The sequence below is a fragment of the Taudactylus pleione genome, unplaced genomic scaffold (genome assembly GCF_031769625.1).
Source record: "Taudactylus pleione unplaced genomic scaffold, aTauple2 ptg000347l, whole genome shotgun sequence".
In the NCBI taxonomy this organism is placed as follows: domain Eukaryota; kingdom Metazoa; phylum Chordata; class Amphibia; order Anura; family Myobatrachidae; genus Taudactylus; species Taudactylus pleione.
The window spans coordinates 2,783,221-2,799,805 of NW_028284748.1; the positions used below are offsets into that span (position 1 = coordinate 2,783,221).

Consider the following 16,585-nt stretch of genomic DNA (forward strand, 5'->3'; position numbering starts at 1 on the left):
CTTCCTCCTGCCCCTTTGATTTGGGTTTCTGCTGTTTGCGATGTCTGACCCCTCCCCTTCTACAGGGTGTTTGCCTTTTGGGCCTTTGTATTTGGGGCGGATTGCATCTCCCTTTAAAAAAGGCATTTGTGTATGTTGGTGATCATCAGAGAATGACCTATCAGCTCTACTTCTACGAAATCTATTGCCACCCCTAAAGCTGGGTTTAAATTCACCGCCCTGAATCCAGTTATAAACTCGCAACTCCCTATAGTCATCCTTAAACCGTTTATATTTACTTTTTTTGAAAACAAGAAGATCAGCATAAAACTGATCAACACTCGTCTCAAACTTGGTTAACCAATCAGTTGTTCTATGAACAATACTATTATGTTTTCTATGGAATATTATGGATGTGCGGACTCGTTCTTCTCCTGTCAGTAACATATTATGTGCTTGCACTCCTTGACGCTGCTCTTTCAGTGAGTGCTGCTGGTCTCATGTGTATTGCTATATATATATATATATATATATATATATTATTATGGGCACGGTCATGCCCATATATTGAGGCTGAATCGAATTAACAGAATTGTCCCATAGAGACTTCCTGAGATGGGGCATGGTGTTTGAGAGGCTACATCTCAAAAGCTATTGGACGTACTGAGCTGAAATTTGACATGCAGGTAGAACTGTCGCTCGGTGCTGCATGCCAAATTTCAGGCGAGAAAATAAAAAAATAGCAATTGGGAACAATCTAAAGTTTAAACTGTAATTTTTTTTCCACTTCCTCTTTGGTCAAAACTGCCACTTTTCTGTTTTAATCTATGGAGGATTTTTGCGAAGGTATAACTCAGGGAAGAGAACGAATTAAGACTTGGGTTTGTTTTGTTAGGTAGCTCTTGTTCCAGTGTAGGGCCTCTTGGGGTTCAGATTATTGGCAAAGTTACAGTTTTTGTAAAAAATGGCCAAAATATGACCCTTTTTAAAGATAGGGAGCTTCAACTTACTGCGCATGATCAGTAGGTGGCCTCCTGCAGGTGGTGTACAATGGCTTCACTTGGGTGCACTAACATGGCTGCTTCTGAGCGTTAGCGGCGGTGAGACCTGGCAGAGGTGCTGGTGATAGCGGCAGTAGAACCCGGCGGAGGTAGCGGCCATTAGTGGCACCCGGCAGAGGTGCAGCCATTAGCGGCGTCAGGACTCGGTGGAGGTAGCGGGCATTGGCGGAACCCGGCAGATGTAGCGGGCATGGCGGCAGACCTGGATCCGAGAGGGTCCAATCCCTGCCAGCCATTCTGCCGAGTTAGTCAGCGGTGCCATTTTCAGCGGCATTTTTTATTTTAAGATGGCCGCCGCGAGCCGTCATCGCCCCGCCCCCTTGGCTGGCTTATATAAGCCAGCGGGAGGCAGCAGCTGGCAGTCCGTTGGTGGGGAAGGCGCATTGAAAAGCTGCTGAAGATTGAAGATGCTTGGAAGCCCTGTGGAGGCGGCGGCCATGAAACAGAGCTTAAAGGCTGCTGCTCCCCCCAGGTGAAGACGCCGGAAGCTCTGGAGAGGCGCTGGCCTCCCAGGTGAAGACGCCGGCAGCCCTGGGTGGGCGGCGGCCATGAAAAAGAGCTTAAAATCTGCTTAAAGGTGCCGTCCCCCAGGTGAATATGCAGTATAATAAACTTTTCTTAAAATATTAAAGTGTATTGTGTATATTTTAATATTTATTTTGCAGGTGAACTACAGGTATCCGCGGCCCCATAATAATCCACATGCTGGTACTTGTGGTTCTCCAAGTATCAGCATGCGGGGGAGGCTTGCTGGGACCTGTAGTTCTCCTGCAAAAGACAATATTTTTACTTCGATTTTTACACTACACATTCTACACAATCAGGGCCGGCCCTAGGAATAGGCATTATAGGCAAATGCCATACGGGCAACAGGAATGCCTAGGGGCATCCCAAGCCTAGGGCCAGATGTAGATTTTTGGCAACACGAGCCAGTCAGGACTCTGCAGCAGCAGCAGGACACTTCTCACACAGGCAGGAAGTGTTTACTTTCACTTTCGCTGAGGCAGCTGCTACAGAAAGCAGAGGAGGACGGAAGGGGATCTAGCTGTGCAGAGGAAAGGCAGGCAACACCCGCGGAACTACTACTAGACCCTGCCCCACCACACAGCATAAAGGTAAGAGCTGGATGAGGGGAGGCAGACACATATGGGGAGTGGGAGCTGATGACACTGCTATGGGAGGGGGAGACAGAGACATACGGGGTGTAGGGGCTCAGGGAGCTGATAATAGTTACTGCTATGGGGGAATGGGAGACAGATAAATATGGGGAGAGGGGGCTGATGATATTGCTATGTGAGGGTGGGATCAAGACAAATGGGGAGTAGGTGGGGTGTGGGTGTATGCCTGTGCTGTGAGTGATGGGTGCTGACTGTGCCGTGCTGGGTGAGTAGTGCTGTGCTGGCTGAGGGGTGATGGGTGCTTTGCTGTGATCTGTTCTGTGCTGGCTGAGGGGTGCTGGATGATGGGTACTGTACTGGGTGAGGTGTGATATGAGTGCTGTACTGTAATCTGTGCTAGTTGTGCTAAATACAGGGGACCTCTACGTCTTTTGTCCCCCTGTATTTTGACAACCAGGGCTGGCTCTGAAAACACTGATGCTGGTTGTGCAAAATTCAGGGGACCACTATGTCGTTTGTCCCCTGTATTTTCACACACAGGACCAGCTGTGAAAAGTCTGGGTCTGGTTGTGCTTTAGGAGAGGGGGGGGGGGGCACGCCATTTAAAAAAAATAAATTCACTTCTTTTAATTTATTTAACACAGGTGCATGGATGGATCTCACTGATCCGTCCGTGCATCTGTGTCTTAATGATTTTTTTTCTCATAAGCATGCCACACAGATCTCATTGATCTGTGCGTGCATCTCTGAATAATTTTTTTACACAGATGCCTACATCACGGATCTCACTGATCCGTGCATGTAGTCAGCTATCTTTAGATCTTGCATGACAGTTCAAGATCTCCGCTGCTGCCCCTGTGCACTGCCCGACACCCCCGCTGCTGCCCCTGTGCACTGCACCGCTGCTGCCACCGCCCCGCATGCCTGCTGCCTGGCTCCGCAACCGTCTCTCCCTCTGCACCCCCGAAACACCTCCTGTGTGCTGTCCTCTCCACCACCAGCAACCAATTAGATTCTAGCTATTAACTGCTAGATAACTGTGAAGTAGAAGCTGACTGGTTGCTATGGGCAACTTCTCCACTAAAAAATTGCACTTTAGTACATATACCTCTCTGAATGTAACAATTACCTAAATTGTTCTGAAGCATTTTTTTGCTGTTATTTCTCACAGTGGTCTTCCATAGTTTGCTGGTTATCACTATGTGGCCAATTTGCAGAATATCCCCCTGAAAACATAATTTTAAGAGGGTACCCATGAATATTAAGGATCATCTGAATGTAGCTAAAGGACCCCCGTTTTTGTTTGCGAAAGCAGCTCGGATAGGTTTCTATGGGACTTCTTAAATGCCCAATTTACCAAGTTCTGGAATGCTTCATATTCCAGCGCTTGGACCCAGTAGCTAACACCATCTACAGATGAAAGCCATTGTAGCCTGTTAGCTACATTCCACACTTTTTTCAGATGAGAGGCCATCGGGTGCTGTAGAAAATGTTGCAGATTCTCCCTCATACATTGAATAGGTGATTCTTAATATTTGTGGGTATCTCCCGAAAACCCCCACAAATATTGGATAATTAGGTCCCTGTGTCTGAACATGCGTCTTCATACAGTACAGAAAACTTTTTATAGAGAATTACATTTAGTATGTAAACCAGGAGAAGAGATGCTGTGTTCTTTGATAGGGATGTAGTTATGAGGTCTCAATCCCAACAGCGGAATCCCAGCAAGGAATTTAACATAGGTGTCAAAATACCGACGCCTATGTTAAGCCCAACGCAGGAATGCAGAGGGCGCCAACCCGAACGAAGGTAAGTCTGGGGCGCCCTTAACGTTAGCCGCGGGAGGGTTAGAATTAGGGACTCTAAGGGGGTTAGGTTTGGGGGGGGATTAGGGTTAGGCACCCCTAGGGGGGGAGGGTTAGGGTTTGGCACCACCGGGGGAGGTTAGGTTTAGGCAACCCCCACCCGGGAAGGTTACGTTTAGGTGCGGGGAGGGGGGGTTAGGTTTAGGCACCCCTGGGGGGAGGTTAGGCTTAGGCACTAGGGGGGCAGTTTAGGGTTAGGCACCACTAAGGGAGGGTTAGGGTTAGAGGGGGGACAAGGGAGGGTTAGGATACTTACCTGCCCCAGCCGGGATCTCCTCCTGTCGGGCATCCACTATCGGGATTTGGAATGGCAGCTTAACAGCCGCCTGCATTTCAATCCCATTCCCTTTGACAGACATAAAGTAAACTAGTCAGGATTGGTTACATTTTTCTTTTAAATGTGTTTTGCACTACGGCACAGTTACAGTACACACAAACAGATAAACACACACGCAGGCTCTCTTATCTCAGGTTTTCTGTAAAAACATGATATTGTCAGCAATAAAATCTTTGTGTTTTTTCAAATCTACAGAAGGACTGGAATCTGGAAATTAGGAGCTGTTGGGGATTTACATATTTTACTATTTATTTGCATGTAGTGTAAATCAAGTCAAAGGCATTTGCATTTTCTATTCCAGAGTAAAAGTTGGAAGTACTAATAGAAATTAAATATGTATAAAAGGTTTGCTGACACACTTACACTTTTTCTGTTCCATAACTTTTATAATCTACTGCTGCAGATACAGATACAATAAGAGCAGGCATTCCATAGCCCACCAGGTAGAAGTATTTCCGTTTTGAATTTTCACTCTCAAAGACTTCGACCAGCATGATATAAAGCTGAACTCCTTCGAGGAACATCCAGGTAAATGCCGCCAAGAAGAAAAAATGAAGAAGTGCAGCAAAGACAGCACATGCAATCTAGAATTAAAATAAAAATAATAAAAGTTAAAGCAGCAATGTTTGTTTTTATAACAATTACAATTCATATAATGAAATTTTCACATACGGTAAAAGCATATACTGTGTATATATATATAACAATCTGCAGATGGTATATGGCGCTAGTCCTCCTAATCACAATGACAGTTGACAGTTTGTTTATAATCCACATGTAACAGTCTCCAGTCCTGGAAACACACACAGTGTATGGCACTTCCCCTGATTTGGAGGTGGCAGCTATTCTCCAAATAACTGATGTTCCGTCAGTTGATAGTAAATTGTAAATCGCTTATCTGAAGGGGAACTTCAGGCGAACACCCTGAAGGGGAACTTGAATAGATATTGTGGGTTCTTAGACAACTTCCCCTTCAGATAAGCGTGAATTGTTTTTTTCTAATGTACGGGCATTTTATTTCTGTGTATAATAATAAATTGATGTGTAAACTTTATTACACTATTGCTTATCCTCTATTCTTCGCTTGTTTTTCAAATTGAGTATACTGTGGAAACACGTGAAAACGGACCAGTGGATGAAAATATCTCAGCTGTCACTTGCCAGAGAGATTCAGCTCTAAAGGACCACCCCTATATGCGATAACGCCATTGGTTTTTACCACCTTTATAGGTACATACATACCCTACAGGGTGACCGTTAATTGGTGGTGGAGAATCTCATATATATTATTGCACTAGGAGGCGCTTCTTTTCTCATTTTTTTCAGAATATATATATGTATTTATAAAAAGGCACCTTGTATTTTAGGTTTAATGTTCATTAAAAGGGTCAGTAACTATTGAATTGATTGTTCAATCTAATTTTGAACGGATCAGCATGTGTAACATTCTGTTTTTTTCAGTGAATAGTTAAAAGTAAAAACTTTTGTGAGGGGGAAAATCAACATCTATACACTAATGCATACTTGCGTACTTTTGAAAAAGCATTTATGGAAAATTGTGAAAGCACCACCTATGAGCGAGGCTGTAAAGTGTACTGCTACATCTGAGAGGCGTGACATAAAATTTACTTACATCCAAATGTAAATGAGCCTGAAAGCAGTTAGTAAGATCTATGTGTTGATGAAAACACACTGATACTTTTCAGAAAATGCATATAGCCATAGAGATCATTGTGCCTTATAACCAATGCAGTGGAATTATACTAATGATCCCATTTGATCAGTGCCAGATTAAGGTCCACATGGGCTTGGAGCTGAAATTGAGAAAGGGCCTATTGTATTCCACCATGAGGGTGTGACCAGCAGAGTGTGCGTGTGGCTAGTGATGTGGTGGGAGGTATAAACACACACGTATATGGGCCCTCCACTGAAATAGGCCCACAGGATCTACAGGGTTGCTGAAGACAAGAAAAAAATAATTTCTTAATACAGCCTGGCTGCTGCCGGCCGCCCAATACCCGCCTTCTGAAAGCTCAACTCCCTGAGTCATCGCCTGCCCGCCCCACCGGCGGCCCAAGTATCGGCGCTGGGAATATTTCCAGAAGTGCAGTGGGAGGCTTCACAAAGTTCTTAAGAACTCCCTGCGCTGCAAAGATGGTTTCTCGGCTCCTCCTCCCCCTCCGCGCCGCACCATCACACCCCTGACCCGACAGTAGCTGAGCTAAGCTCAGTCAGCTCCGTGAAGGCGACCAGGTGATGGTTACTGAGGTTGCCTAGCATCTGCTACTGATCGGGGAAGAGATGCTGCTGCTGATCGGGGATGGGCTGCAACTGCTGAGCCTTATCGGGAACATGGTGTCCGTAACCTGTAGCTTGAGCTCATAAGGAGTGGAGAATATCTTATTCAGAGGCAGACTGCTACTCACTGCATGTGTGTATTCCAATGAGCACACAATTCTGTGAATAGGGGGTAGCGGCAGCAGCGGTGGTGCAGAGCAGTAGCAGGGGTGCAGTGCAAAGGGGGCATCAGCGGGCGACAGAGGGCTCACTGGTAGTGCGCATGCACCTGAGAAAATAGAATAAATCAGTCACAGATGCACGAACGCAGCAGTGAGATCCACCTACGCATCTATGTTAAAAATTTAATGTGTAAACTAAAGGTGCCCACCTCCCCAAAACACAACCAGCACTGGGCTTTTAACAGCTAGTCCTGGTTGTGTTTAAATACAGAGGAAAAATGACATAGGGGTCCCCTATACTTAAGCACAACCAGCACTGGGCTAGTCAGAACCAGCCCTGGTTGGCAAAATACATGAACAAATGACGTAGGGGTCCCCCGTATTAAGCGCAACCAGAACTGGGCTCTGAGCTCTGGAAATACAGGGGGAAAAATGCGTAGGGTCCCCCTGTATTTACCAGAACCAGTACCAGACTGTTTCTAACGGTGGGGTGATGCCACAGCCAAGGGAGCCCTTTCAACGGGCCCCCCAGCTGAAGCATCACCCCTGACCACTAGTCAGCCCAGGCCGGGGATCCCTGGGGTGCTGGAGACCCCCCCCAATAAAGGGGTCCCCCTCTTCAGGGCACCCCAGGCCCAGGCTGATAGCCCAGGGCTATCCCCGGCACCCCTGGAGCGGTGGGTGCAGGGTTGATTGTGTAAAGTGTGGCCTGCTGGTACCTGTAGTTCCACAGCAAAAGCAATATTAAAAACCACTGAACACACACACCATAGAAAAGTAAAATTTTATTAAAACATACATGCATACACACTATCTCACATACTCATCTATGTATCCCGGTAGCCAATCATTCCTCTTCTCCAGTAGGTAATCCTATTATTTTTATTGTTATTATTATCCTTTATTCATATGGCGCAACAAAGGTTCCGCAGCGCCTTACATAGTACATAAATGAGCACACAAGAAAAACAGTTAAGAGTAATACAAAACAATGCAGGACAAGGACATGGTTTATACACATAGCTGCATAACACAAGCAGCAGGGCCTCAGCAACCAAATGTTGGGTGCCAATTGGGGAGTTAGGAGTAAATTATACTATAAGTAGGGATAGGCGAAGCACGTGAGGGACCAGGGCCCTGCTTGTGAAAGCTTACATTCTAAAGGGGAGGGGCAGCCAGACAGGGGTGACACAGATGGGGTAGATAGTGAGGGAGGAGCATGGAGAATGTCAGAAAAAAGTGACAGTTGGAAATTTAGATTACTCCCAAATACTCATTTTTTATGTTTATGCCCTAAAATTTGGCATGCAGCACCGAGTGACAGTTCTACCCGTCCGTGCCAAATTTCAGCTCAGTACCTCCAATAGCTTTTGAGGTATAGCCCCTTAAACAGCATGCCCCCCTCTCCAGAATTCTCTATGGGATAATAGCAGTTTTTTTAGATGCAGCCTTAATATAAGGGCACGACCGTGCCTTTATAATATACACATATAAGTGTGTGTGTATACCCACCACCACATCACTAGCCACACCCACACTGTGCTGGTGGCACACATTAGGCCCTTTCTCAATTTCAGCTCCAGGCCCATGTGGACCTTAATCTGGCACTGGGAGTGGAGGCTAAACATTGGCAATTTACAGAGGCAAAAGAAGTGAGGATTGCTACATAACAGTAAACACTATATAAAAAAAGCCCTTGATTTATGTGCAAACCAATATCTTTATGTTTTTGCCCCTTTAACCTGCTCCTAAAGCCCCCTGCCAATTTTTGTTATATACAGTACTGCCACTAGAGTTTCAAATCCACTAAAACACAAAACACAACCACTAGCAAACCATAAAAAAGTAATAGTTAATACAGATGTACGCGGACCCCGTATTTTAGTTCTAATTCATTATCGTGTTTTGGTTTTGGCATAATCACCCTCAAGTGTTTTGGTTCATATTTGGTTTTGGTTCGGTTTTGGATTCCTTTAAAACCAATAAAAAAAAGTTAAAATCATGTAATTTGGACCTGTTTACATGCAATCCAAAACTCGAGTTAAGTTTTTAAATCCGTGTTCAGAATTATCAGCAGACCCGAGCTGGGACTCTGGGAGAGAGCCGGACGCTATTTGCGGACGCTCGTTCAGAAAAAGGGGCTGGCTATTTAAATTGAGCGCTCGCTCTTTGCGGTCTGTTGACGCCTCTATGTCTGAGCGAGGATCCGAAACATGCGCTCGCTATTTTGTAAAGACGCCCCTTGGCTGTTTGCATCATACGTCATCTCCGCTATTTATTTGATTAATCGAGTACATCGAAAGGCGTATGAATTGCTCGCTATTCTTTTGGTAGCATTTTCCTACCGCAATCATGCGAGCAGTTCAGGCTAAAAGACAACCAAGTGACGAGGTCCATGACGCTGCTTTGTTAATTATGCACACCCTTAAAACGCCTGTTATGACCGTTTGGCAGGCCGGCGTTCGGATCTCCACTCCCCGTTTTTAAGCACCTTCTCCTGTTACCACCCACAAACGCCTCATTCTGTCACTCAAATTAGCAGGCACTCGCTATTTTGCGAGCACACGATTTCCGACCGCACTGACTGGTTGGCGCATGCGCATTACAATCCATACGCATGCGCAGATGTGCGAACATCGCTCGGAGCGAACGAGCGGCCGCTTACGAGCGGCTCTGAATCAGGCCCTCTGTTCTACATGCAACCACAAAGTCATTCCGAACTGGGACTCCATTCAACTCGTAACTCCTAAATTTGGGTGTGTTAGTTTTCAGGAAAACCGAACCGCACATCTCTAATAGTTAACAGTGGTAATAATAGAACTTAAGCATAAATTTGTAGCACTCATGCCTGCTAAAAACATAGGGCCTGATTCAGACCCACTCGCAAGTGGCTATCCGCTCGCAAGTGGGTCGATGGTGTGCACTGAGCATGCGCACGACGGAGGGAGCTCCGTCGTGCGCATGCGCCAGACGCGCCGAGCGAAGGAAAGTCCTTCGCTCGTTGTGTCTGATCAAAGGGGGCGTGCTGTCGATGTTGAATCAACATCGACAGCACGCCCCCTTTGGTAGGCGTGCCGGGGGCGTGCCTCCCTGACGGGGGCGTTCCCACGGGAACGCCTCCCGTCAGAAGCCGGCCCACTGACATCACTAGTGATGTCAGAGGGAGTGATTTTGGCTCTGATAGAGCCAAAATCACTCCGGAGCTTGCGGTTGAAAACCTCAACCGCAGGCTCCGGCTCGCAGTTTCGATGGTCGCGATGGTCAAGACCATCGCGGCCATCAAACTGCACGCTCGTATAGCCTGTGGGTGGTGACCCACAGCTATACGAGCGTCCAGGAGGACCCTCCATTTACATGGAGGGCGGCCCTCATTCAGAGCGTGCGCTCTGCTCAGAGCGTACGGCTCTGAATGAGGGCCATAGTCTCACATTGATTTCAGTACATTTGTAGTACAGATGTATTATTAAAAACAATCTATGTATTCATATATAGATGGAAACATTTAACTTAAAGCAGAGAGAGGTTGGTTAAATATGTTTAAAGATGGATAGCAAAAATCGGTGTGCCAAGTCTTAGTACATTGTATTCTGTGATAATAAATGCAGTCATAATTATGCCAGGACTCAAAACACATTTTGTGCATCAATAATGATAGTGACTCCTAGCAAATATCTATACTTATAATACTTACAGAGACATTTTTTTGGAGAACTCCTTGGAACTGTGGACCTGATTCAGCAAGGAACGTAGTTGCCAATACGCACGCAATCAGCCCATTGTTGCGTGCTGCGCATGCATATGGATCGCAATGCACCCCCATTGCAGATTGATTGACAGGAAGTGCCCTTTGTGGGTGGTGATGGGGGGTGGCCGGCGAAACGCAGGCGTGCCAGTGCATTTGAACGCCGTTTCATACTTGTGCATAATTTATCCACTGCGATGCCTTACGCAGCCTGAGGACTCATAGCGTGCGTGGAAGTTAGCAATTCCTGAGTAAGGTCAGAGCTTGTGCAAGTGTGTGAGACTGCGATGGTAATTTCTGAAAAAAGTTACTGTGGTACTCTTCATTTCTTAAACATGAACACTATTTTTAGTGTTGTTTTTTATGTATACCTGCAGAATAGAGCTGTATCTGATCGCTACATGCGCTGACCAACGGTACTACTCATGTGCCAGGCACCCATGAGCAATGTGACCACTACAACAGAGGATCCCTCTGTAACCTCTACTGACTTACCAGGATGTCCCAAAAGGATATGCTCTTTCATAGATATCCTTGGAATTTACCAATAGATCACCCTTGTGGAACATCCTAATTATGTATGCATCCACATATTAATAGGTAAAACTTTAGGACAAAAATGATATACTGTACATTATTTAAAACAAATTTACTGAAGTGATATGGCACAGAGGCAGAGAAAATGTTTCACTACAATGCTATTACTGCAAGAAAGAACATAATTTATATATAGTCAAATAACAACCTGACATACATGGTTTGGTGAAAAAATATGGTTATTTTATCATAAATTTAGATACTTAGCTTACATGCTTACATATTATGGCAGAAATGTTATATGACAAAAATATAAATATTTAATCACAATGTATGACAAAAGAAATAACATTTGCATCAGATGTAACTGGCCATCTTAATATCTCCATATATCCTTACATATATCAAAGGTATGCAGTCGGGAAGCCGGCGGACCTAATCCCGACAGCTGGCTTCCCAACTATCATATCCAAGCAAGGGTCTAAAGACAGGCGTTGATATGCCGACGCCTGTCATTAGACATACGCAAGGAGCTTTACGCCCAGCCTCCCGATCGAAGTGATGCCGGGCGCCAAGCGCGGATAACTGCAGGGGGGGGGAGGGTTAAGTTTAGGGTTCCCGGGGGGGACTTAGGGTTAGGCACCGCCCCCCCGAGGTTAGGTTTAGGCGGCGGGGAAGGGTGGTTTAGGCACCCCCTGGGGGACTTAGGTTTAGGTGGCAGGGAAGGGGGACTTAGGTTTAGGCACTTAGAGGGGGGATTAGGGTTAGGCACTGGGGGGGAAGGTTAGGGTTAAGGGGTAGAAATAGGTTAGTATATACTTACCTTGGACAATCGGGATTTCCTCCTCTGCCAGGATGCCGCTGTCTGGATTCCAACCGCCGGGCATGGGTCCGGCGGTAAATCATACCGATTCCATATCAAAATATCCAATGCACCACCATATAACCTCAATTGCCACAGCATAGCTAGAATATAACCAGAAAGCCTACATGCCCATATAACCCAAATATGTTCATAAAGCCTCACATGCTTATATAGCCAAAATGCCCACTTATGGTGGGTACTGTAGATTGTTTTCATGATTTCCTTCAGAACACTTTTATGACCATGGAACAGACCTTCATCTTTTTCTGCGTTACTCCTTTTTAGTAGTATTACTAACAGATTATTTTCAATAGATTCTCAGCTGCTGGCACCATAGCAGATGCATTATCAAAGGTAAGAATTACTAATGTATGTACAATGTGCTATTAGGGTGGCTGAACAAATAACCAGTGATATGAATATATATACAGTATATACACACACACACACACATACATACATATATATGTATATATATATATATATATATATATATTCCATACACAAAAAACCTTACATTTTACATGTCCCATTAAGGCTTCATAGACATTATCTGAAATTTCACAAAACCTACTGAATTTGTTCCACTCAAACTAAAAAAAGCAATGAAATTACAATCATTAAGGCAGACGTCTTAATGGACGTGTTCCTTGCGCAATACAGATATGGTATGCCATCACACCCTGTGGTTTACTGCAGATTCAGCACTCTCACAGAATGAGATTGCTGTCACTCACAAAATGGTGGAGCTGCTAATTCACAGAATTGTGTGCTTATTGGAATACACACATGCAGCCTATGCAACTGAGGTCTGAGCAGTTATGTGGCTCCCACAACCCACTCAGTGCCCACAATCATCCCATTCAGTCACCACAACAATCGTGCTAGTCTGCGTTCCCTCATCCTCATCAATCTGTTTTCCCACAGCTGCACCGCCCTGCATCCGTGCCGTCTCCACAGCCAAGTTGCTGTCTTTCTCTCATCGGTGGCACTCTTTCTTCCTCTATCTGCACTACTCTGGTCCCTCCAACCGTGCAACTCTTGTCTCTCCCCCACCACCCGCACCACTCTGTTTTCCTCCCCATCTACGCCAATCTGTCTTCCCCAATCTCTACTGCTGTGTGGTCTCCGAACTGTGCTAGTCCGTGTTCTCTCATCTGAACCAATCTGTCTTTCTCTACCCACACTGCCCTGCATCGGTGCCACTCTGTTTCCTTCTGCACCACTGCCTTCCCCTAAGCCACGCTGCTCTGTCTTCCTTTCCTCTGTTGCACCCTTCCGCCATCTGCACCACTGTCCCCCCAACTGTGCAACTCTGTCTCCTCCCCCCACCCGCACTACTCTGTCTTCCTGCCCATCCACACTAATCTTCCCCAATCCTTACTTACTCCTATTTCGGTTAGTTTGTATTCCCTTATCTGCACCACTCTGTCTTTACCCATCTGCAGTGCTCTGTCTTCCCATGTTCATGCCACTCTCTACCCCCATCCACGTCGCTGTCCCCCCCTTCCGGACCACTCTTTTCCACCCATCTGCATTACTTTGTTCCTTTACCCTATCCGCACCACGGTTTTTCACCCATCTGCATCACTTTGGCTACCCCCCACTCCTATGTACTGCTTAACCTTCCCTCCTCTACAAGCCTTTTTGTCTCACCTATCCACACTGCTGTCTCCTCTCCCCATCCACACCACTTTTATCCCATCTGCACAGCTGTATTTTCTGCTTAGACCTCAGTTGCATAGACTGCATGTGTGTATTCCAATGATCACACAGTTCTGTGAATTAGCAGCTCCATCATTTATAGGGGGGGTCCTTAACTCCCCAGGGATCCCCGGCCTGGGCTGACTAGCGGTCATGGGTGATGCTTTGGCTGGGGGGCCCGGTGAGAGGGCTCCCCTGGTTGTGACATCACCCCCTCCACTAGAAAGGGTCCGGTGCTGGTTCTTGTAAATACAGGGGGACCCTACGCATTTTTCCCCCTGTATTTCCAGGACCAGCTCAGAGCCCAGTGCTGGTTGCGCTAAATACAGGGGACCCCTACATCATTTGTCCCTCGTATTCTGGCAACGAGGACTGGCTCCGAAAAGCCTGGTGCTGGTTGTGCTTCATACTGGGGACCCCTACATTATTTATCCCCTGTATTTAGAACAACCAGTACTGGCTTTCCAAAGCCCGGTGCTGGTTATTGTTTTTGGGGAGTGGGCCACGTCAATTTATTTTTACACCATTTTTTTTCATTACACACAGAAGCACAGACGGGTCTCACTGACCCGTCCCTGCTTCTGTGTTTGTTTTTTTAAAACATAGATGCAGGTATTATGGATATTCCAGATCCGAGCCTGCATCTGTGTGCTGCTACCTCCGCTGGGTCCTAACGCCTGCCCCACCGCCGCCTGCACTGCCACTGCACTGCAAACGCTAATGCAGCTAACACCCGCTAACCCCTACCCCCTCTCCCCCGCATCCCGGCAGCAGCAAACGCCGGCTTCCTTTCCCCCGTACCCGGCCCCCGCTACCACCCGCAAAATCTTGCTGCACCCAAGTGAAGCCACAGTGACTGCACCTGCTGGAGGCACCTACGAGGCTGTGCAACAAGTTGAAAAGTCCTATCTATTCAATGGCGCATTCTTGAGGTAATAATTTAAAAATGGTAACTTTCTAATTTACCTGAACCCCAAAAGCACATACTCTGGCACAATAGCTACATAATAAAACAAACCCCAAGTCTAAATTCACCTCCCAGCCTGAGTTATGCTTTCCCAAAAATCCCCCATAGACAACAGCAGAAAAGTGGTCCTATTTGAGAATGTCAGAAAAATGTGACAGTTGGAACTTTAGATTACTATCAAGTCATAATTTTTTATGCTTTTGCCCTGAAATTTGGCATGCAGCACCAAGCGACAGTTCTACCTGCCCAGGCCATATTTCAGCTCCGTACCTCCAATAACTTTTGAGGTGTAGCCCCTTAAACACCATACCCCCCAACTCCATAATTGTCTATGGGATAATTACAGTTTATTACATGTAGCCTTAATATAAGGACACGACTGTGCCCTTATAATTAAAAAAACAATAATTAAAAAACCCCTGTGTTAAAAAAAATGGTGTGGTCCCTCCCCAAAAACAACAACCAGCACCGGGCTTTGGAAAGCCAGTACTGGTTGTGCTAAATACAGGAGACAAATGACGTAGGGGTCCCCCATATTTAAGCACAACCAGCACCGGGCTAGTCAGAACCAGCTCTGGTTGCCAAAATACAGGGTAAAAATAACGTAGGGGTCTCCCATAAGTTGCACAACCAGCACTGGGCTCTGATCCAGTCCTGGTTCTGGAAATACAGGGGAAAAAATGAGTAGGGTTCCCCTGTATTATCCAGAACCAGCACCGGACTATTTCTAACCCCCTACAGCCAGGGGACCCCCAGCTGCAGCATCAAACCTGACCGCTAGTCAGTCCAGGCCAGGGATCCCTGGGGAGCTGTCTCCAGGACCCCTCTCCAGGACACCCCAGGCCTAGGCTGATAGCCCGGGGCTATCCCCAGCACCCCTGGGCGGTGGGTGCCAGGTTGATTGTGTGATGTGGTGCATTTTAAAGAATATTTTCTTCTATGTCCCAGAATGCCTCCCAGCATGCTGGTACTTGGAAAACCACAAGAACCAGCAAGTGGGGAATTTTGGGCCCACTGGTGCCTGTAGTGCACTTGTTAAAAAATATTAAAATGAACCTAACACCATTTTTTTTTTTAAATAAAATTTATTTTATCTGCACTATCACCTGGGGAGCAGCGGCCTTTAAGCTCTTTTTCATGGCCGCCGCCACCCCAGCACTTCTGGGTCTTCGCCAGGCGGGTGACAACCTGCCAGGGCTTCAGCGTCTTCACCAGGAGGGCGGCAACCCGTGTCAGCTCTTTTTTGTGGCCGCTGCCCACTAGGACTTCCGTTGTCTTCATCTGGTGGGCGCAAACCCACCAGGGCTTCGGCATCTTCGTCTGAGGGGTGTCTACATGGCTACCACCTCCCCAGGGCTTCTGTTGCCCTCTTCACTTAGTGGGTGGCAGCCTGTGTCAGCTCTTTTTGCATGGCCACTGCCCACTAGGACTTCCGGGTCTTTGTCTGGCAGGCGCCAACCCGCCAGGGTTTTGGTGTTTTCACCTGTGGGTTGGCGACAGCCTGTGTTAGCTCTTTTTCATAGCTGCCACCCTCTAGGATTTCTGGCATCTTTGCTTGGCGAGCGTCAACCTGCCAGGGCTCCGGCGTTTTCGGCTGGTGGGCGCCAACCCACGAGGGCTTTGGCGTTTTCGCCTGGCGGGGTAGTGGCAACACCAGTGGTGCGGAGCAGTGGTGTAGTGCAAAGGGGCCATATAGGAGGCAGGGGCAGAGAAGAGGGGGATGTAGGGGTATAGAGGGGGTAACGGAGGTAGGGGTACAGAGTAGAAATGGCCATAGAGGAGGCAGGAGTACAGATGAGAGGAGGGTGCAGGGATATAGAGTGAGTAGTGGGGGCAGGGGCACATAGCAGAGGGTACAAAGAGACAGGGGAACAGAGAAGAGGGGCATGCAGGGGTATAGAGGAGGTAGTGGGGGAAGGGGGAAAGAGCAGAAGGGTGTGGCAGGGTCTAG

At 46.9% G+C, this 16,585-nt stretch overlaps 1 protein-coding gene across 7 annotated transcripts in view; it reads right to left on the bottom strand.

The window, feature by feature from the left end:
- ADGRL3 (adhesion G protein-coupled receptor L3) overlaps positions 1-16,585 on the bottom strand; it is a 558,102-nt gene that overhangs the window by 211,077 nt on the left and 330,440 nt on the right. For all 7 annotated transcript variants that reach the window (XM_088444095.1, XM_088444094.1, XM_088444093.1 and 4 more), the window contains one exon: positions 4,724-4,944. In XM_088444095.1, coding sequence (XP_088300221.1) covers positions 4,724-4,944 — 221 coding nt within the window. The remainder of the gene's footprint in view (positions 1-4,723; positions 4,945-16,585) is intronic.